The sequence below is a fragment of the Athene noctua genome, chromosome 1, assembly GCF_965140245.1.
Source record: "Athene noctua chromosome 1, bAthNoc1.hap1.1, whole genome shotgun sequence".
NCBI classification, from domain to species: Eukaryota; Metazoa; Chordata; class Aves; order Strigiformes; family Strigidae; genus Athene; species Athene noctua.
In genome coordinates, this window is record NC_134037.1 from 245,717,846 (window position 1) to 245,740,032 (window position 22,187).

The 22,187-nt window shown below is 42.1% G+C and overlaps 1 protein-coding gene across 2 annotated transcripts; it reads left to right on the forward strand.

The window, feature by feature from the left end:
* Nucleotides 1-4,519: 4,519 nt before the first annotated feature.
* GJA3 (gap junction protein alpha 3) lies at nucleotides 4,520-17,692 on the forward strand. 2 transcript variants are annotated; one of them, XM_074915732.1, is made up of 3 exons: nucleotides 4,520-4,563; nucleotides 5,335-5,417; nucleotides 10,407-17,692. In XM_074915732.1, exon 3 carries the CDS (start codon nucleotides 10,424-10,426, stop codon nucleotides 11,957-11,959), a length of 1,536 nt encoding a protein of 511 aa, XP_074771833.1. In that variant the 5' UTR covers nucleotides 4,520-4,563; nucleotides 5,335-5,417; nucleotides 10,407-10,423; the 3' UTR covers nucleotides 11,960-17,692. The 2 variants fall into 2 exon arrangements, with proteins under 2 accessions (XP_074771833.1, XP_074771844.1); XM_074915743.1 differs by lacking the exon at nucleotides 4,520-4,563 and having other exon boundaries at nucleotides 5,331-5,406.
* The last annotated feature ends 4,495 nt before the right edge of the window (nucleotides 17,693-22,187 follow it).

The window sequence follows — 22,187 nt, forward strand, 5'->3', positions numbered from 1 at the left end:
TTTTATAAATCTTGGTGTCTATTTTAGATCTTCTTCCTTTGTACCTTGCCATACAAACCTGATTCTTCTGATCTTAAAAATACCTACCTTACTATTCTGTCTGTACACTTCTTAAATTCACTTTGCTTCTGTGCCAGCCAAATCACATACTGCTAAAGTTCTGCCTACATGTGAAACAGGGGTTGTCACCTGTGTGGAGGTTTGGACAGAAGAGGAAAAGTGGTACTAAAGAAGATAATTAAAGGAAGGCTAAAAATTATGTAAATATGCATTTTAATGTCACCTTAAGATTTATGTTGCTGTCTAGTGTCTAATGAGAGTGGAGGAAACCCTTTAAACATAATAAGGTCCTAGGGATTTGGAGCACCCTGAAGCGGCATCTGGCCACTGGCAGTGCTGTGCACCTTTAAAGATAAGTGACAGCAAGGAAGCTATCAGGACAGATCTTTCATAGGAATCCTCTGTCAAAAAGTCCACATGAAGAGACACTTTCAAAATTTGATATATCTTGCTTCTGAATAAATCCCTCAGGAAGACAAGTCCTGCTTTTTCTGTTTCCCCACTATTTGGCTTTAGATCCTCCTGTTCTAGTGTGCAGCTTACAAATACATCTCCATACCACCTCAACACGCTTTCATGCTTGGGCTTTCACCAGTATATAACTGGTCCTTTATTTTTAGGGCTGCTCCCTTCAAGTTTCCCCTGGGGATTTTGCATCCTTGCCTGTCTCATTTTCTACAAATGTCCCAGAGGGTTTTGTCAACAGTCTGAACCTCTTCTTGTCAGAACCCAGAAGGGAATTCTTGAAAAGGAAACTGTTAGCCAATGGGTGTAGTCCCATGGTAGGTTAGGCACTGCATCATATTATTCCCATTCAAAATGTATTGAATTCTATCTTAAAAACCTTCTGTGGCAGTACTGAAAAGCTACTCTAGAACCTCACTGCTCTCCTGAGTAAGAAGATTTTCCTTACAAAAATGTGTCAAGGCCAGTTTGTACAGATGGTGGGAAATACCACTTGAAACCCTGCAGAGACTGAAAAAGCCATCATGGAAACACTCAGTGCTTCGTGCTATGAAACCTTTTGGACAGATGGTTGGAAGTGAAAGACCTTTCTCTATCCCTCCCAAAAATCAAATCTCCTGCCCTTCAGCTGACCTGATGAGCGGGGGGAGGTCACTGCATGAAGGAAGTTATAATGTCAAGAGCCACTGGGCTGCTGGGATTTCCTCTCATACCCTAACATGCAACCTCACGCTCCACTGCTTCAGGATCCACATTGCGATACTACTGCACTTACAATCATGGCAGCACTGTGTTTCAGATATATCACCCATCTCTGAGTAGAGTCATTTGTCCTTGTGCCACCAGTAGTGCTTACGACAACAGAGATCTTCTTTCTTAGTGTTTTCAGCTGAAAGACTTACAGGGACCAACCAAGTGTTGCAAGGATACAAGGACATGGGGATGGTCTGGTTCAGTTTGTCACCACTCCTCTGCTACACGCAGTTCCTCAAAGCGTCTCTAAATTTTGCTTGGATGCTATTTTTACTGAAGAGAGCAACAGAGAGCCTTGGGAATGACCTGGTGTGGTTAAGTTTTCAGCTCTCTGACTGTAGAGTAGATATCAACAGAAACTCCTATGTTAATGCTGAGGAGTTGCTGAGTTTAAGTCATTCTGTCTAATGTTTTTTTCTCAGGGCAACACTGAAGAACACACAAAGGTGATAGTAATATTTTTTTTTAGGATTGATGCTGAAAATATTAAGAGCCACCTTTAAATCATCAGTTTGAAAATAGTTGCAACTGATCTGTTTTTTCAAATGGTCAACATCTTGAGAGCTAATCTTGACTGAGATGAAGCTGGGGGAAAAAACTTTTCAAAAAATTATCCATAATACTTTCTTTTGCTAAAATAGGCTCAGTCCCAGGTATAGACTCTCAAACTTTGAAGACCCAGGCTTGTAATTTATAAAATTTGACAAGTGTATTGAAATACCGCGAGGAGCTGCCGCAATGCTGCCTTCGCTCTGAAAACCAAAGGGTCTGCCTTGACCCAAGGGCAGCGGCCGCCAGCTGTGGAGCAGCCCGGGTCGGGGGCTGGCAGCCCCGGGGGGATCTTCGCACGGGACAGACAGGCAGCAGCAGTGAAGTTTACCTCTTCTCACGGAAAACCCTCCTTCTGTGAAGAACCTTCTGCCGTTTGGGTGCTTGTTTTTTTCTTTCTAAATGTTTGCTCTAAAAACTTTTGCCCCACGGCTCATGGGTGACAGGGGCCCCGCTCCCCGGGGAGGGCGGGCGGCGCCGGCACGGCGCGACGGGACACTGGGCGGCGCTGCCGCGCCTGTGAGAGGGGGGGTGTGTGACCGTGTGTGTGTGTGTGCGTGTGTGACCGGGGGTGTGTGTGACCGGGTGTGTGTGTGAGCGGGTGTGTGTGTGTGTGAGCGGGTGTGTGTGTGAGCGGGTGTGTGTGTGTGTGACCGGGTGTGTGTGTGACCGGGTGTGTGACCAGGTGTGTGAGCGTGTGTGTGTGTGAGCGTGTGTGTGTGTGACCGGGTGTGTGACCAGGTGTGTGAGCGTGTGCGTATGCGACCGTGTGCGTGTGTGTGAGCGTGTGGGTGTGACCGTGGGTGAGCGTGTGCGTGCAAGTCTGTGAGCATGTGTGTGAGCGTGTGAGCGTGTCTGCGCCAGCGTGTGCGTGTCTGTGCAAGTCTGTGAGCGTGTATGCACGTGTGCGCGTCTGTGCGGTGCCGGCTCGCTCCTACGTGTTCCCGCCGGCAGCCGGTGCCGGCAGCCCAGCGCCGCTTCCCGGGGGCAGCAGGAGGCAGGGGCGGAGCGGCTCCCGCCGGTGGCGGCTCCCGCCGGTGGCGGCTCCCGCCGCGCTGCCTTGGAGCGGAGCCTGTGGTTCGGGCGGGAACCCCGTCGGGGAGGGTTTCTTAACGCTCCTGTCCTCTCGGAGGAAGGAGCCGTTTATTTCTCAGGAAATCCCACCCTGGCCCGCGAAGGAGGATGGATTATCTGCACAGTGACGACGTTTTATAAGCCGGGGAGGGAAGGGCAAACGCCCCGGCCGCTCCGCTCGGAGCTCCTGGGTGAGGAGACGGGGCTACCGGCCGCAGCCCCGCGGAAGGCGCTGAGGGTGAAGCCGGCGGCTCTGCCCGCGGTGGGAGGCGGGCAAGGGGAGGGGAGAGAGGGAGTGACGGGTGCCCGGTGCCTACAGGGGAGGCCGTCCGCCGGCCCCGCCACGGGCGGGCCGTGGGCAGCCGCCGCCCGAGGGGCACGTTGCCAGCCGCGGCAGCAGGTAGGGCGCTGGGCACCGGCCTCCCGGCGCGTCCCGCCCCGCCCCCGCACCCCCGCTCCGCCGCTTTTTTCCGTAGCCCGAGCAAAGTTTGGGGGCCTCTTTCCCCCCGATTAAACGAGCTATGCGCCAACACTGTCTGGACTCTTCTGAACGAGTTAAGCTTTTGCTACTTAAAATAGCCTTGCTCCCGCAAAGCGTAAGTAGAGCGGCCCTGGGCTGCGCCGCTCGGCCGGCGGCTCCGGGGCAGGGGCCCGCAGCCCGCGGAGGGCGCCTCGGCCGAGGGGACGCGGCGGCGGCCAGAGTCGGAGCCCGCGCTGGGAGCGGGAGGCGGGAGCCTGCCGGGGCCTCTGCCCGCTTGCCGTGCCCCTCGGCCCTGGGCTGGGCGCCAGGGGAGGGCGGGCGCGGCCGAGCGCCGCTCGTCGTGCTGAGGAGGAAGGGTAGAAGGGGCCGTGCTGCCGCAAATACCGCCCTGAGGGACCCCGCCGCGTCCGCTCTGCCCGCCGCACCGAGGGAGCCGCCTGCGGGCAGCGGGGCCTGCAGACAGGGCCGATAACTGAGCCTGGTGCGGCAGGGAAGGGTGTCCAGAGCTCACCGAGTACCTCAGAACATGCAGCGGAGGGGGAAGCACCAAATATCGTTTGTATCCGGGATTGTTGGGGCTGCCGCCCACCGAAGTGTGCGTTTGTAGGGGCGTGTAATTCCTTCCTTAAGGGTTACCACTAGCATTTCAACATGATACGCGTTTCAAACCAGTTTTACACTCCGAGTGAAGTTAAATCCCAAAGTGGACCCAGAGTTGCTTTTACCCTTGTGAGTGGTGCCACGCAGAATGATGGATTTCACAAGTGAAACCCAAGATGGTTCCGGGGTTTCTTGAGGTGAGCTCTGAGTTGCCTCCCCTTACAAACACTGTCTCCTGATAGTGGGAAAAACGGCGGGGTGGCCTCCCTGCATTGACCAGGCTTTTACCTCATTCTGGTCACATCTTTGGTCTGAGAGTTACCAAAACCGTGCCAGTTATTCACTTGTTCACTTAGGACTCACAAGGGATGCAGAATATTTGAGATTAATAAATACTCTTTGGAATTCTTTGGAAGATATTTATAACTTGATTAAGCAAAAGTTTGCCAATGTTATAAGCAAGAAAAGTTGTTTCATTTGTGTTTTGTTTTTTTTTCCTGTAGGCAAAAAGAGTAACAGAAAAGTATTTGGGTTCAGCACTGACTCACTGAAGAAATCACATAAGCCTAGGATGTTATTAGGTATCCTGAGTGTGTGTTAGGTCTTTAAGACACTGGCATAGATATGAAGAAGGAACTAAACAGAGTGGCCAGAGCTACTGGAGTTTCCCTTTAAAGGAAATTTAAAGGGAAAATCCTAGAGGAACATTTTAGAATTAAACTAGCAAAATATTTAGATGGTTTCCATAAGACAAAAATGTACTTTAAGAAGTTTAAACAGGGCTTATAGTACCTCCCTTGCAATTACTGTAACTTGCCTGAAGTCCCTTCAGACTGATACTTGTCTGTTCACCTGCTTCTCTGCAGGGAAAAAGGGTCTTGAGTCTTTGAATGCCAGAAGGGCTCGTCTTTCCTTTGTATATCTGGGGCGGGGGGCGGGACACTCCTTACTGTGCAGTTTTTAGATCCATGTGGCTGATCGTATGTGGGCACCTGACAGATCTGACTCATTCATGCTTCACTCACTCGGGATGTAGGGACTCTTACCCTCATGTTCGACAGCTGTTCCATAGTCCCCTGGTAGCTCCACACCCTTCACACCTTTAAGAGTTTTATTGGTAAGTCACCATCTTTTCATTCCAACGTAGAGTTCTAAGATGGCATTTGAGTATTCTGGGGGAGAAGAGGGGTTACTTTTTGTCCTGTTTTTCTCCTGCGCGTAGTGAATCAGAGCAAGGGTTTGTTATACCAGGGAACAGAGAGGTTTAACAGGCGGGGTGTAGTTCTCCTCCTGGGCTCAGCCTTGCACTCCTTGCACTTTTTCCTTTACTCAGGCCAAACTTTCACTCAGAGGTCAAGTGAAGTCAAGAAGAAGTCAAGCGAAGTTTTGCCTGGGATTTAAGGAGAAGGCTCCATAGCAGTAAAGTAAGTTTAAGGTAATAACAAGGTCAGCTAAGGAATTAATTTTTAACAAGTGTTTAAAATAATGAAAGTGATAATAGATGTGTCTGGAAGTATGACACTACGAGTAAGAAGAAGGGTATTTTTGAAGTGCTCATTTGAACAAGTTTATAAAATGAAGTATGAAACTTCCATGGTGAATTATGAAACACCCACCGTTGTGTTTCATATATAGGTACATGATCGAATACCACTGGGTTTCACTGGATATTGTTCAGTGGCTCATTCTGTCCTTGTATGTCTGCCAGTTTGTCTGGAATGTCATGGTCATGCTGCAGACTTTGTGCAGGGTGACTACTTTTATTGGATTTAAATTAGCAGAGTTAAAAACCTGGTAGTAATGGAGATGCCTGATTGTTTAGTGCAAAAACAAAGGAAATACTACAAGTTGTTTTCTCTTTTAACAGCATTTTTTCCCTCATACTTGTTTATAGAATTCAGATAATTTTGAAGATAAAAACCTAAATCCCAAGATTTTACTGTCACAAGGAATGAAAGAAAATGTGGACTGAATTTAAGAAGTCATATTCAGACAAGGACATCTGTTAGGTTTCTAATTAATTGCTAAGGGACATTTTTGAGATACAGCAGTATAATAAAATCATAAATACACCAGGTGTCATAATCTGATAATGTATGTAACATAGCTGTGTAGTTATTTATGTGTGTAGATGTGTGTGTATGTGAATAGAAATACATAAACATATACATGTATGAGTAAAATTATAAATAATTATTTCACACACTTGATACATAGTGATGAACCTCTTTGTAGATGTCCTTAGAAATAGAAATAATAACTGGGCAAGTTTATAGATGACACCTGATAGTTATTTCTCTCCTGTAGAGAGATATACATGATATGACCGCTTTTAAAATTTATTCTCTCTTGTTCATTCTCTTTGTCACACACACAAACACACAATACAGTGTCCACAAAGTGTATTTGTGCATGTATTAAACCTAATAATTAATAGCACAGCATTGATTCTTAAACAGAATGCCATGCCAGTTTTTGTGAACTGCCTGTTTTTCAATACTTGTGTCAGAGGAGTGATTTTTCTAAGTGACACAAACAATATACGACTCTCAGTTCTTACTAAATGATCACAAGTTTCATGCAGTCCTTGCTTCTCATACCACTGAAGTAGATTGCTTTCAGAGACAGATTATCTGTTATTCCCCAGCAGGTACTTCCGCATGAATGTGGTGAAATACAGATAAACTTGTTTCCTTTCTTAATCTGTATTTTTTCCAAACGCAGAAAGAAACAATGTCTCCCTTCACAATCCATATATAAGATTAGGATTTAACTGTTGCCTAGCTCTGTGTTTCAGCAGCACTGAAAGTAGTACTCTACAGTTGAAGTTTATGTAATACTACAAAAGAAAGCTTGGAATTGTTCTCAGCTAAAATACTGAGTTGTGGCTGTTTAAATTTAGATTTTGGTATTTTATTGTTGAACTTCATGGTGACAGCTCAAATGTTCTGTGAGCTCTGTGAGCCCTCCAGTTTTGTTTGATGTCATTTAATCATTACTTGTATCAAAGCACCCTTTTAAAATTGTTGATCTGATCTTTGGATGAGTTACATTAGCTTTAAGAATTACTCACTGGAGAATGTATTGACATTGAAGAAAGATATGGGACCTGGATTTCTGAGAACGCTTCAGCCAGTGGAGATATGTATCTTTGCATTGCCCTTTCCGTATTTATGTACTATGGGTAATACACGTGTAGTGAAGGCAGTGATTGCTGTGATTCATACTCAGGTGAACACTGCGGTTTTCACCTCTGTGTGGTTAAGATGCTGTGAAGTATATGCTCACTGCTTAAACACTTTTTCTTTGTGTGCAGGATGAATTTGCACACTCTGATACATAGAAATAAATCTTTTAATTAATGTAAGCATTAGAATAGCTTTTTAAAGTGTATCCTTTGAGAAATGTGTCATGTCATGTCTTTGGTATCCTGAATTATCTCTGCCTGGGCATTGTTGACCTGTAGTAAAAGGAAAAAAACATCCTCAGGCTTATTAGTGTATGGAGAATGATTGAGAATAAAGTACATTATATTATTCGTCATCTTTCCTTTACTTTTTACAAATTGTTATTTTTCTTCTTCCACTAATCACTAGATAATTCTTCAGAAAGGCACAAAAAATCCTGCTTTCATTGTGCTCGACATTGCCTGTTGATCTTAGTAAGAGAGACACTCTGGTGTGCCTATAGGGGAAAATAAAAGATTGCCACCTCTGTTCACCTTACAGTGCAGGGGTTATAATTTTTCATGAGGACAAATCAAATTCATTTTTTAAAGAACGGTGTGTGGCCTCTGTGCCGTTGGACTTAAGGGTAATGGCAGCTGTGCTGAAAGTGGACCATAATTAATGAATTAAAGAAGACTTAATGTGCTAACTTCTGCTGATTAATAAACTTTCCATTACAAGTATTAGTAACAAAAGAACAAACTGTAACTTTGACTACTTATTATCTGAGCTGCCTGTTTTGCTTGATCTGGATAGAAAATAAAGAGTGAGGCAGAGAGAACTGAATGGAGAAGCACAGAATATTGCAAAGGATAGCAGAGAAATTAAATACTGAATATAGGGTTATGCTAAACTTCTTTAATACATCAAATATCACATTATAAATTTTTCTGTTCCTACATTTTCCTACTCAATATGAGATTATTCCCAAACAACAGTATAGTTCTGTCCAAAGATGGAACTAAACTGAGTATATCTTCAAATGGTTTTGAGTAAGAAAGATAAAAAATTAATTCATTATTCCCTGAAAAATTAATACTTCTCGAGATTAAAATTACTTCGCTGTCCAAAATACTGTAAACCTCATAAAATTAAGATTGAGAATTAAATTTTAAAATTATATAAACATATTAAAATAGGTTATTAAAAATAAGTATTTTAACAATTTATTCTGTTTTGGGCTACTGTTTTAAGTGGGGAAAAAAATACACTTGTCAAAAAAAAAAATCTCAATATACTTTAAAAAAATTACTAAAAATTGTTATAGGACCAGGGACATTACTCCACAAAATCGGTATTTCATTGTTAATATCATCATTTGCAGTTTACTATGCTATGCTGGAAAAATAATTCAGTTATATTAAAGGTAACGTGTTTTTGTAAAATATCAAAGATCTTTTTTTTTTAGGAGTTTTTGCTGCATTACCTTTGTGGGGCTAAAAAGTGAATTAATATTCCAGGATTTACAAAAATGCAAAATACTAACAGGTGTGTTGTTGCTTTTTGTGTGAAAGTGTACTGTTCTGCAGTTACAGGTATTTCATTGCTTCATCGTAAAATTGAGTTATAAAAAAAGGAACTTAACTTAAATTTCTTAAATTACCTTAACTAAAAGCCTGAAAGGACTTCAGTACAGACTTTGGAAATGCTTCCTCTGGAAAAACAGTGACATCGTTGCTGAAAATCACAGTAACATAATATCGAGAATAGTACATTTTCTTAGTGGTAAATTCCTACCTGTAATGATAAATGCTTTTTCTTCTTGGGAATTGTAAGACACATGGGTATTTGGACAAGAAGTATAAGTATAAAAACAAAAATAGTAAAATGTAATTCAGTGTATTTATAAAATATTCTGAGATTTTATTATTCTGAATATTCTGAGCAAGAGGATAATCAGTCTTTCCTGATGGTGTTTTTTTGCATGCAAATTGTTATATCTGAATTATAAGTATTTTTGAAGGTATTGAAGTTAGCTGAAAGTAAAGTTGTATTTTGTTTTCAGTTGAAGATTGACATACAAATATAGAAGTGTGTTCATTAGAATAATGAAATGTACTTCTTACGTATATTCTAATATTCTTACATGTATTCCAATTAGGAACAGGCCAAGGATAACCAAAGTGATACCAGCAGATAATAGCTTGTTTCTCAATTGAAGGCAGCTTGTGAGGAATCTGATCTTTAAAAAAATTCTTGTACTTTAAGCCTTTCCAAATCAGAAGTTGTGTCACTGCCTAGAATTGGACAATGGGAAGCCCAGCATACATGAATTGGTGGAAACTACTGAGAATATTTACCAGCTGTTTGTCACAGAAGTAAGGTCACAGGATATAATTTTATTTTTCCAAGAAAATCTCTGTGCACAGTTGCTGAAGTGCCCTTGAGGTTTGTTTGGTTTTGTTTTTTTTTAAATAACATTGCGGTACATGTGGTTCAGTAACACTGTCAGAACAGGAGGGGAAATGGCATGGAAAACTTCCCACCATTCCTCTCAGAATTTCTCATTCCTCCCAATATTTCAAGCAATTTAAATAATTATCTTTTTAGAAATAAACTCAAACGTGACCAGGCTTTGAGAACATGCTTGTTGGTGGTGTACACATTCCAAAATTAAACTGTAAATTCTGTAGGTTTTTAATAATTATTTTTCTGGTTTTGTACAGTATGAAAATAACAGAGACCTGGGACATTATTAACCTCCTGAATGCTGGAGTGAATAAGTCCTGATAACAATAAGATAATTAGAGTTAGGCAAACTTTAATCACACTCAGGTGCAAGTGCAGTTGCATTAATAGTAGGAATATTCTGTTTAATTGAACTGATTTTCATCTGTTCTTTTCTGAAAATAGGCAAGAACAATTAGAGGCATCTCAGCTGGAGAAAACAGAAATCATGTTTTTTAAATATTTAAATCTTGTAGAAATACTAGTTATGAATCTTACATGTTGTGTATAGACACTTAAACTTGTATTGGCTAGGTGAAAGCACTAAACATCCCACTTCTGTGCTCACTAAACCCCATGACTGCATCGTCACAAGGTTATGTAGTTCTTAACATAAGCATGCAATATTCTGCAAAAGGAAGTACACTTACGAAATGTCATTTGTTGAGGATCAATCTGTTCTGTCCCGGTATTGTGTAATTATAAGATTTTTTAACATTGCTCTAATTGCTCTGATGTTCTTATTGTAGGTTAGAAATCTGAAACAATGGGTGACTGGAGCTTTCTGGGGAGACTGTTAGAGAATGCGCAGGAGCACTCCACGGTTATTGGCAAGGTTTGGCTGACGGTACTGTTTATCTTCAGGATACTGGTGCTGGGGGCTGCTGCTGAGGAGGTTTGGGGAGATGAGCAGTCAGACTTTACATGCAACACTCAGCAACCTGGTTGTGAAAATGTTTGCTATGACAAAGCCTTCCCCATTTCTCACATCCGCTTCTGGGTGCTGCAGATCATTTTTGTCTCCACTCCAACCCTCATCTACCTGGGCCATGTACTGCACATTGTACGCATGGAGGAGAAGAGGAAAGAGAAAGAAGAGCTGAAAAAGAAGGGAAGCATCAAAGATGGAAATTACCCAGGAGCAGCAGTGTCTGGCAGTGGTGGTGGAGGAGGCAGCAATAACATCAAGGATCCTCTTGTCAAAAGGGGGAAGGAGAAGCTCCCGATCCGTGATGAACGCGGTAGAATCCGCATGGGGGGGGCCCTGCTCCGTACCTACGTCTTCAACATAATTTTCAAGACACTGTTTGAGGTGGGCTTCATCGTGGGCCAGTACTTCCTGTATGGCTTCGAGCTAAAGCCAGTGTACCAGTGCAGCCGCTCACCTTGCCCACATACTGTGGACTGCTTCATCTCACGGCCCACTGAGAAGACCATCTTCATCATCTTCATGTTGGTGGTGGCCTCTGTCTCCCTGCTGCTGAACATGCTTGAGATATATCACTTGGGATGGAAGAAGCTCAAGCAGGGCATGACAAGCCGGTACAGCCTTGAGATGCCTGTTGCAACAATGACACCGGTCATGGTAACAGGGGAGTCCAAACCTGTTACCCTGCCACCACCGGCACCACCCGTGGTGGTAACGACTGCCGCACCCCCCCCTGTTCTGCCTGACACCCGCACTGTCACACCGCTGCTGGCCCCGGTGAGCATGGCACCCTACTACGCTGCAGCTGCTCCAAGACCGCGGCCCCCCTCCAACATGGCCCCCATGGCCAGCTACCCTGTTGCTTCTCCAGTTCCTGAGGAGAGACACCGTGCTGTGACTCCCACGCCCATCTCCACTCCTGTCACCATCCCGACCCCCATCCCCACACCCACGCCAGCCGTCGTCAACTACTTCAACAGCAACAGCCATGCCCTGGCAGCTGAGCATAACTGGGTCAACATGGCAGCTGAGCAGCCGGAGAAGGTGCCCTCCAGCTCAGCTTGCTCCTCTACCCCCAGCAGTGTCCGGCGTCACCTTCCCGAGCAGGAAGAGCCACTGGAGCAGCTACTCCCACCCCCAGCTGGGCCACCCGTCGCTGCAGCCAACAGCGGCAGCAGCACCAGCCTGAGCGGGGCAAGCGGCAGCAAGTGGGATGTGGAGGGTGAGGAGGAGCTGTCAGAGGAACGGCCCGTCTCAGCTGCCTGCACCACCGTGGAGATGCATGAGCCACCGCTGCTCATAGACACACGGCGCTTGAGCAGGGCCAGTAAGTCGAGCAGCTGCAGAGCCAGGTCAGACGACCTGGCCGTGTAGCGCGGTCGCCTCTGCTCAGAGGAGCAGGTGATGGAAGGCAGAGTGGGCAGGGGAGCTGCCCAGGGAGGCTAGGCCTGGCGTGGGTGGGAAGGCCTGGGCTTCAAACTTTGACGCTTGGACGCTTGCTGTTTTTGCACTCTGTGAGTTGTAGTGGGGAAAAATATCAACATTTTCTAATAGGTCAGGGGTGGCCAAAGCACAGCCTGTGAGCCAGGGGACCAATCCCACTTTCCTTCTTGTCCATGGCAGACCTCCCAAGGGCAGCCATAGGGAAGGCCTGCACAGATAACAGGTGGGGATGGTAGCTGGCCACGTGTCCCGAGGCTGACTTTAATCTGAGAAAAATGTTAATAACCCTAGTGCCCATATGCCTGGCTGTCATTTCCCTCTTGCCCTTGCCTTCATTTCCACCCTTTTTCATATAAGCTCTACATGAGTAGGTGCAATGACTTATTTTTTTCCTCTTAAATCTTACATAGCCCTATGGCAAACGTCAGGGTGGCATATTGCCTGTTGGCACCTGTCACCTCTATGGACCAACTTGTTATATTGAAAGTGACTCAGTCTCTTCCATATAACATGCCTTAATGAAGCCTTTGTGCTCATGGCAAATCACCAATGTGGTCCTTGGCCGGGCAAAGTTTAGGTAACCCCTGTAATAGATTTTTGAGGTTCCTATTTCTATAATTTTTTTTTTACTCTTGACCTGTTAGGAAGTGTTCGGTTTGACCTTCTATCCAGTGTTTGCCGACCATGATCACACCATGTTTTTAAGCCCACAAATATGTTTGAGCATGTTTGATTATAATTTTAGATGACTTCTGAAATTGCTTAGAGGAGGACAGGAATTTAAACCACACCTCAGAAATTATTACACAGAACAATTTCTCTTCAGAAAGCAAGGATTATGATTTCAATACATTGTGGCCCCATACGTTGCCCGTGGACAAACAATAGGTTGAAGTACAGCTCTGCATTTTAGACTATTAGATATCAGCTTAAGTTTGTTGGAAAAATGCTTTTTAGAAGTAAACTTGAGTGCATATTTTTAAGTATTTGAACATTTTGAGCATAATTTTGATCTGTAGGTTTAAAGTTACTTGACTGTGTACTTAATCATTTTAGTTTGATCTTTGATCTTACAAGAAAATGTAAGGGGAAAGAAACTTACTAATGGTAAAATTCCCAAAGCAACATTATTTCCTGTTGTGTTCTACCCTTTGCTTTAACAACAATCTGTAGTGTCTTACAGGTCAGTGAAAACAGATTCAGACAATATTGTATTGCAGAAAAGGTGGCTAAAGTATCTGGGCAACATGCTAGTGGATGAAGGGTCTATTCTGATCCCACTGAAGTCACTTGCAGAATTTCCATTCAATTTAACAAGGAGCAAGATTTGGGGATGGATCTTGCAGGCCTTATTCAAGCAAAACTAACATTCTCATGTTTAGTTTTGGGAGTTAGAAGGAATATAGATTTGGGGCCTTAAATAAAGACGTTAAAATCCTGCTTTTGAAAATTGTGTTTCCCTTAAAAATGGGTGGAGGAAACTACTGGGTATTTTTTTCTAAGGTGCAGCTTTCCTTACAACTGGCTGTGTCCTTTATTCCTTTGTAACAAGTGCTCTACAGACATTAGTCAGAATTTTGAATGCCTGATAATGCTCAGGAGATTTTGGGTACAAAAGGAATGCAGGATTAGGTCCAACTTCTGTTCTAAGCAGAAGCCAAAACAACTGAAGCTCGGAGTCAGTCCTACTGCTGCTATAAACTGAAAGTACTGTAACTGAAGAAGAGCAGTCAAACACACTGGGATAGCCCTTTGCATCTTCAAAGTATTTGGCCTGGCAGTGCAGTCCTTTCTCAGGCAAAGCAGGGTCACCCTGTAGCAAGTAGTTACAATTGCCAGTTATCTCTGCTGTTAAATGTTTTCCTGAATGTGTTTATTTTATTCAACAGTTGAGTATATTCCTACCACTCAAGATTAAACATTTATTTTTACTACTGCTTTCTGAGTAGACACAAAGAATTTCTCATGATCAGAAGCACTGTTCTGCAACCCTTGGGCATGTTGTCTCATGACTTCCTTGACCTGCTTGTGGTGAACCAGGCAAGAAGTCTTTCTGCTGCCACTGATCTTAAGGGCAGACACTGCATTAAAAGAAAATGTTCAGGAGTACAGTAAAGATATTTACTATTAGGTGTTCAGCTTCAGGCATGGTCTCATGAATATTCTATGTTATAAGCCATAAAAACTCTTTCTGCAAGAAAGCTAAAAGCTAAATTCTGCTTTCTGTTGTATCCATGCAACTATGCTGAACTTAGACTAAAGCTGTTAAAGTTGCCTAGGTGTAAACAAAGGCAGAGTTTAACACTCAAAATTTTTAGATTTACTAGCATCTATTTTGTAAGTTTTGCTAACTGCCAAGTAATTATATTGCTGAAATAATGCAATATCCATCTCTGTATTTTAATACATCAAAATTCATGGGCTATATTTTCCTTTCTTTTATGCTTTCTGAAGAATGAAGTCAAAGTCTCTGGAGTATATTTATATAAACCAGACCACCTGGAATATGTGCTTTTTTTTATATCAATGCCTGAGAGCAAAACTGACTTGTTGTTTGATGAAGCTTTGAATCTTGCAGTCTTTGGTACAACCCTCACAGAGTGTGTCCTGCAGGATTGCATCCATATTGTATATAAAAATTAACAACAGAGATAGGTTTAACTTAGGATCAACTGATACCTAGTCTGCCCTTTTCAAGTTAATGTGTGTGGTTAGACCTGCAGAGAGTTCAAGTGCTTTTGTGGAGTATGTGGTATTTTCAGGCAGAGTAACTACTGGAAAGCTGTCAAAGATAATTTTTCCTGTTAGGTGAAGCTCAGGGGGAGAAATGTAACTCTTTTGCAACCCTTAAGAGAAATCTGAGGGAACCGCCTCCACATCCAAGCAGTACTGGTCTGAGAAAGCAAAGCTACAACTCTCAGGTTGTGCTTTTAAGATCAGCTTAAGTTCCCTCATGTAACTATACAGCGTCAAGCTTCTCGGTTACTTACAATTTCATTTGGAGTCTGGTAATTGTTTCTTCATTTAAGCCCAGGTAACTGTTTTGGCAGAACTGCCCCATAGTGCTTACAACTGCTTTTAGTTGCTGCGTCACATCTGGAATCAGATTTGTTGGAAAAAAATCTTACTGGTGTGGCTGATTTTGAGTACGTTAATCTTTACTCATGAATGATCACTGAGTTCAGCATGCTATGAGTAAAGCATAACTATGCAGACTTCCATACTTAAAGAGAATACGTACAAACACCAACTGACTTGCAGAACAGAGTCTGCTGGCAGAAATAATCTGCTAATATCCAAGCTGTTACTTTTTAACATCAATTAATTCCAAAGAGGGAACTGCTAGCAAATGATACTTTGATTTAGCCTGGTCATATGGCTGTTCAAGCCACAATCTTGAAAGATCTTATACACACACCTAACGTGAAACCAGTAGGTAAGTTACTGCAAAAGCAGAGGTCAGAACAGAATTGTGCCTGATACTAAGAGAACTGAAAAAAACCCCACTCATTTTTGCTCTTTGAGTAGAATGATTGTGGAAAAATTGTTCTCTCTCTTAGTTGAAGTTTAAAAAAATGCTAAGGTAAGCTATGGAAAAGAAAAGAAAAAAAATGAAAAAAAAAATACTCTTTGAACAAGTTACCAGGTGTATGATGTGCTACTCTTTTTGCAGTAAGTCAACTCACTGGTATTAATTGACCCGGCTTGGAGCATAGGGGGTTGGGCTAGATGACTTCCAAAGGTCCCTTCCAACCGCGATGGTTATATGAAATATATTTTCCAAATCACTGATTTCATTAGTACGTTTTTCATAAAGATATAGTAAAAATGTATCTGCATTGCACATAAATACATAGTTTCTTGGCCATGGACACAGTTGATCTGTTTTCTATCACTGGGCTTTTCTAATTTGTGCAGCTGTCAGTTAATACAAAAGAAGATGAAGTATAGACAATTTAAACCCCCACATTTCTTCCCTTTGTATTTTGATTCAATGAAGACAGCCTGCTAGAACCTTCCCTTTATTAAAGTAGAATATTTTATCTATGAAAATTAATTTCTTGGGTTTTCGTAGATAAAAAAGTGCTCCTTGAATTTGTTGGTCCGTGCTGACATTGAAAAATCATAGCTTCTTGAAAATAGGTAGCATGCACTGAAAAAGCAGATAAACTGTGTTCTTTTCTGGTGTAATTTGGAAGCCAGTTGTGTGCAAAGTGGTACCAGGGATTGATTTGGCTCAGTATATTTGTTGTTCATCAAGGCACTTAAAGCTAATGAAGTATCTGACATTTTGCAGCTCTTGAGATTATTTTCTGGTATGAATACATAAGTGTAGGACTGGTAAATTAAATAAGGCAAGCTTTAAAAATCAGATCAGTACTTAGGTCCTTTTTGGTTAGTCGTGTGACCACCTCCTCAGCTGCTACAAACTGTTGTATTCCACTGAATTTACGTGGGTGACAATAGTCTGCAGAAGCGGAGCGTTGAGCCCCCAGGTCTTTTTGTTTAGTACAGACACTAACACTGGATTTGAACAGGCTGGGTTGTTTGGTTTTTTTTTTTTTTTTTTTAATTCCAAATGTTTTTGTTTCATTTACTTGGATTTTTCTTGTGAAAAGTGTGCTCTTGTAATTTTGATTTTCTGAAGTTTACATTCGGTTTTTGATTTCAGATTGCACATTTGGATGAAATAAACTGTTTTCTAAGTTTACATTTGTATAAGAAGTAAAAGAATGACTGCCAATATGTTAAACCTAAGAGAGAAATGTCTTACTATAACACGGGAACTCTTCAGACATAAGGCAATACCATTAAAGACAATTAAACCTCATCACTGATCTGTAGTATCAGTTTTCTCTGTATAAGTAAAATACAAGAGCTGGATATATAAGGAGCACACTGTAAAAAAAGATAGTTTTCATCATGAACTCAATTATTACCAAATAAACTAAGGTTCATTATTATTGATATGCCTTCTTGTGTGTTTAGAGGTTCAATGACAAAAACTAGCTGTGACATATGTCCTTTAAGAGCTAAATTTACAGCCTGGTTTAAAATTCCAAACAAAATACTTGTGGAGAAACACTGCACTGTTACACTGTAGAAGATTTTACAAAAAATAAATGTTTTGCTTTCTAGCCAAAAATACGGTTCTGAGCCTGCAAATACACTATCATCCAAGTTATTTTTACTCTTGCAGATAAGACCATTAAAGGTAATGGGACTATTTGCATAAGCAAAAAACACTGATGTGAAGAAGAAATCGTAGATTTGCATTTTGAGTTTGTTGTAAGATGCCAATCAAATTCCAGAAGTTTCAGTCCTTGAAGAGTTATGCAAGATATGTGAACATATTTTAAGGTGGAGAATATATTCCTATTCCCATTGACACTGTTTCTCACAGCTGTAAAGCATGAGAAAGCTTACTCAGTTTTCTTGTTGCTTACCGGATGTTTGTCTTTTACATGACAGAATCTGACAACAAACACAAGTTTTCTGGGCCCTCAGGAACTTGTAGTAACAATAAAACCAGCAAACAGTTAAAAGTGCTGTCTTCAAAGAAGTGCCTTGTGTATTAAAATCTGTAAGAAACAAGTTGATGTAAATGTTAATTTACCTCATATGTTTACAAAATTGTGACTAAATAAACTTTTTGTACCACGGCATTGTCTCTTAAATTTTCATGATTGTGTAGATGGTCTTTTAAGATACTAATGCGACAGAACAGTTAACCGAAGTCAGTTAGCTCTCTCCCTTTATTCACTTCGCTGCTGCTTCCCTTCTTCATATGGAGGTGCTCACTAAATTGCATCTGTTGGAAAACTGGATGTTGAAACCCATCTCCCTGCAGAACTCCCAGTGGCTTCAAAGGAAGTTCACAGTCCAGAAGACACCTGTGATCAAGACCCACTCTAGCAGGTGCAAGGGGTGAAATGCTGACCCCCTTGAAGTCAGCGGGAGGTCTGCCTCTGCCTTCTGCCAAACACAGTTTTCACCTGTGGCTTTTACTTTGACACACGAGCCACTGTTCATCTCATGCTCTGTCGTGTGGTGTTAATAGTGAGTTCCCATCTTTTCCCCCAGTGCTGACTTGCTAACTTTGATTTATCCATCCAGTTGTTGTGTCGAGACTGTTACCTGGAAATGCACAAAGGATTTTAGTGCAGGGAAAATGTGTCCTTACTGGGGATAATGCAGAGTTGAAATTTACTGTTTTGCCCCTTATGGGCAAAGTTCACAGTTTAGCACACAGAAGTGTAACCCAGTTGTGTACCGAAAATGTACAATGTACTAAAGGCAAGTTAGTCTAAGTATTGTATAGTCCAGTGCAGAGGCCAGGACCAGGTTTCCAAGAAGTTTAACTTGTAAAAAGCAGCAATGTGGGCAAGACTCAGTGACTCTTGCAGAAGTGTTCAGTATGAAGGTTTTGTAAGACTTTATTTGATATGCAGCACTTATATGCACCTGGCAGGGCAGGATGGTTTCTGTCCTGTAGTACCAAGTGTTTGTCTCTCCTGTTTCAGTACAGTCGAGTGTATTTTTTTGGTGTCTCTTGGTGCTCAGGCAATGCTGTTTCTGCTTTACATGATATAAACTAGATTATTCACTCTCTTTGAATAATGGGCAAGGGTAAAGCAAGCTGACAGGAGTATAATATGGATAGTACTAAGATGATGCTTAGCAGTAATAAGCTAAGGAAGAAAGTGAATAAAGTGATGGGGTAATACCAGCTGTATTGCTAAAGATAACTCATTTGCCTCTGGCCAAGAGCATTTTTTACTACAAATGTATATGGCCAGAATATGTTGCATACTTTCTATTTAGATGCATGTTTCATCGCAAAGTTCTACAATTTTGTCACTTGAAGAACAGACACAGAGGACTCCCAAGAGAGCCAAGAGCATCAGCTGGTGCAGATGCAGCTGTGTGCCAGGCTTTCCCTTGCTTGGGATGCAGCCACACTACTGTCACCTTTCATCCACTCCTAAAGAATTTCTGGCTGGAGTAAGAAATACAAATGTTGCTACTCTTGATCTCTGAGGGCCTGTGTGGTGGTATGGGTACTTCTTGCTGCCACATTGAGCAAGGCAGCTTGCTGTGAGCTTGTGGAGGAAAGGTGAAAGGTGTGCCCCACTCATCTGCAGCTGTGTCAGGGCACAGTGAAGATCCTGATGGTAATGGGAAGTGGTGTACTGTGGAGGAGCTCTCTAACCTCCTCTAGCTAATTCCTCTGTACAGCTGTGCTGAAAGCTGAATGAAGAGCATCCCACACACGCCTGTACTGCCGCTGTTGTCCCCAGGGTATTGGCAGAGGAAGTCAGCTGGGCTTTAGGAAGCATTTTCACTGCGACTGCACTAAGAATGTCATTTAATTAACTTCATTGGTGCTTTCCCACTCTCTAGTGAGAATAAGGATGGAAAGCAATACATACTGTCTCCCAGGGAAACAGATGTCAGATAGTCAGGTCTTAGTAGGGCTGCCATTTTGATCATTTTTGGCAAATGGATGTGCATAAGGTCTAACTGTCTTTGTATCTATTTTCAGCTGACAATACTGTCACAAAACTGAAGGAAGAGCCTTCTCATAAAGATGGCCAAAGAAGAATGTATTAATCTTGGAGTGTTGTAGTCCAGGGAAACAGAGTGTTTGAGGAAATACACATTTTAGCACATAGAAGTATGTGATGCCATGCCAGAATTATAGGTAACTAAGTACCGTTACTGCATTAGTAGAACAGTGGATTGCACCAGTTGTTCTTTGTTGTCTAAGTGTTTGTCATTTTTAGAAAGAAATTAGTGCTATGTAACAACAAAATCTTGTCCCTTCATGGGCAGGTACCTCCTTTTCTTTTTCTCAAGGTTGGTGATCTGTGTATCTTTGTGTCACTAGCAGTAGCACAGGGTCTGTCAACTACTTTTAGTATCTAGAGGAGGATCTTCAATGTGTGGGCTTTCGCCATACCTTGCTTTTCAGGTTGACCCTCAGCACTTACGACAGTGGCTACAGATGTGGTTAAGATGCCTGGTGCTGCAGACAGTGAGGATTAGCAGACTAACACCAAGGTCATGAGGAGCTGCTTGGGGTCACTGTGTTTATCTGCATCACTAACATCACCAACTCTTAACCTATGTGTGGTGGGTGCCTTTTGTCAGCCAGATCTCTGGCATTTCAGAGATTGTTTTCTGAGGAAAAAAATCCCCAAACAGATGAATACCTGCAGTTCTTTATTTCCATTATTTATTTGTCCCATGAAAGCATGATAAAATAAATTAAAATGTCCAGACCTTTGCATTTCTAAGTGATGTGAAACATGGCTTTTTAAAGAGTTCCTGTGCTATCCAGAGACTATTTTTGAAAATACAAAGGGTTTAACAATTTCAAACTCTGGAAAAGATAATACATTTTTCTGTGGGATCCATTTTTTCTGTGTTTGCAGAAGATCACCAATCAGTGAAAAGATGGAGTAAAGTGAAATAAAACGTTACCTTCCACATGAGAATATGGGTTGTATTTCTATACTCCTCGATTAAATGAAAACTAAAAAGGAAGAGCAAACAGTTATCAGCTATTGTATATCTCACTTCCTAGTTTGAGAGGATTAAACTTTCTAAAGATTTTGGCTTTAAGGAATGCTGTGGTTTTGTGAGCAGAGACTAAGGGATAATTATTGTTGAACTATCTAGCCCCATGGAGGAACCTACTGTTTGCTTAGCATGGATTATGTAGTGAAGTTTGCTGTGTAAATTCTGCACAAAATGCAGAAGTAAGCAGCTGAGGATGGTTTACCTAAGCAAATTCATTCATGTTTGGATTATGGATACTCCGAGGGGAAAGTACCTTCTTCATTATGAGCAGTGGAAGACAAGGAAAGGCAGAGTCATTGATTTAAGAGTAGGTACATTTATTTCCAGTTCTCTGTTGAGGTGTTTAATGCTAAATTGTATGAGGTGTCTAAACTAAAGGTAGCTTTCATACCCCCATGCACCATCCCTCCTTTCTGTCTCTGCGGTGTAAGAGGGATTTAAATTTTTCTTTAAGTCATAAAATTGTTTCTGTCTTTCAGACTGCCAGTACATCCTTTAGGGTCTGCTACATGTCTCTAAATAGTCCTGCGACTGAAATTTGAATACAGTAAAAGCAACAAAATCAGACAACAGAATGAGCAGTCAGGACTGACAGCATCAGTTAAACTTATTTATATTAACCACATTTAAGTGTGGCTGAAGTTTTGTCATGAATAGCTGTCACAGTGCTGAATGTGGTTTGTCCTAATTTGTTTATGACCATGAAGCTCTACTCATTGCTGTCACACGTAACAGAAGTGCTTACATATGGTTTGTTCAAACAAAACATCGTTTTTTTGTAAACCACACCAACCATTTTCTTGAGAAGACAGTCACCGTTGGCATGACCCAGACAGAACTGAGAAAAACCTGCAGCAAAGCCAGCCTGGCTGGAGTATCAGAAACACACATCGCTGACTCTGGCTTTTCAGTATCCCAGAGTCTTTTAAACTCTCTACTCAATTAAAGCAGTAAAGCCCAATGCTTTGAGAGTGAAATTCTTGGCCAAGAGTCTACAAAATAATGCCGGTATTTACATTTGCCTGTGAATGCAGCTGTAGTGACTGCAGTGGTTTGGGATTTTGCAGCATGGAGAAGGATGCAGTCTGCACCAGCCTTTTCTGCATAAGAATTACAAGTCTAACTTTTGGGATATATTTTTAAAAGCTCTGGTCTTCCTTGTTTACACACGAGTGGACCCTTTTTTCAGCATATCTGTGGCTGTAGGTAGAGTTGCAAGTGTTTCCCTGTTGGCCGCCTCCATGCCATTCTCCTTGCAGCAAGCAAAGTCAGTTCTTCAGAGCAGCTCAGTGGCACAGGCTGCTCCTAATCCGTTCAAACTGTGTGGCTTAATTAAGGTTCAGAACTGACTGAAGAATAAGAAGAAATTCTTGTCTTCCTGTGTAAGATAAAACCATAAAATGTGCTTCAGTGATTCTTGCATTGTCCATCATTTTGTGTCACTTCCTCCCTCTAGAAACCCAAATGTCTGGAGGTCCCAGTCAGCACAGTCCTTCACAGTGTACTGCCACTGTAGCTTCGGGCCACAGCGTACCCAATATTTCTTCAAAGGAAAAATGTCTGATTGGTCCCA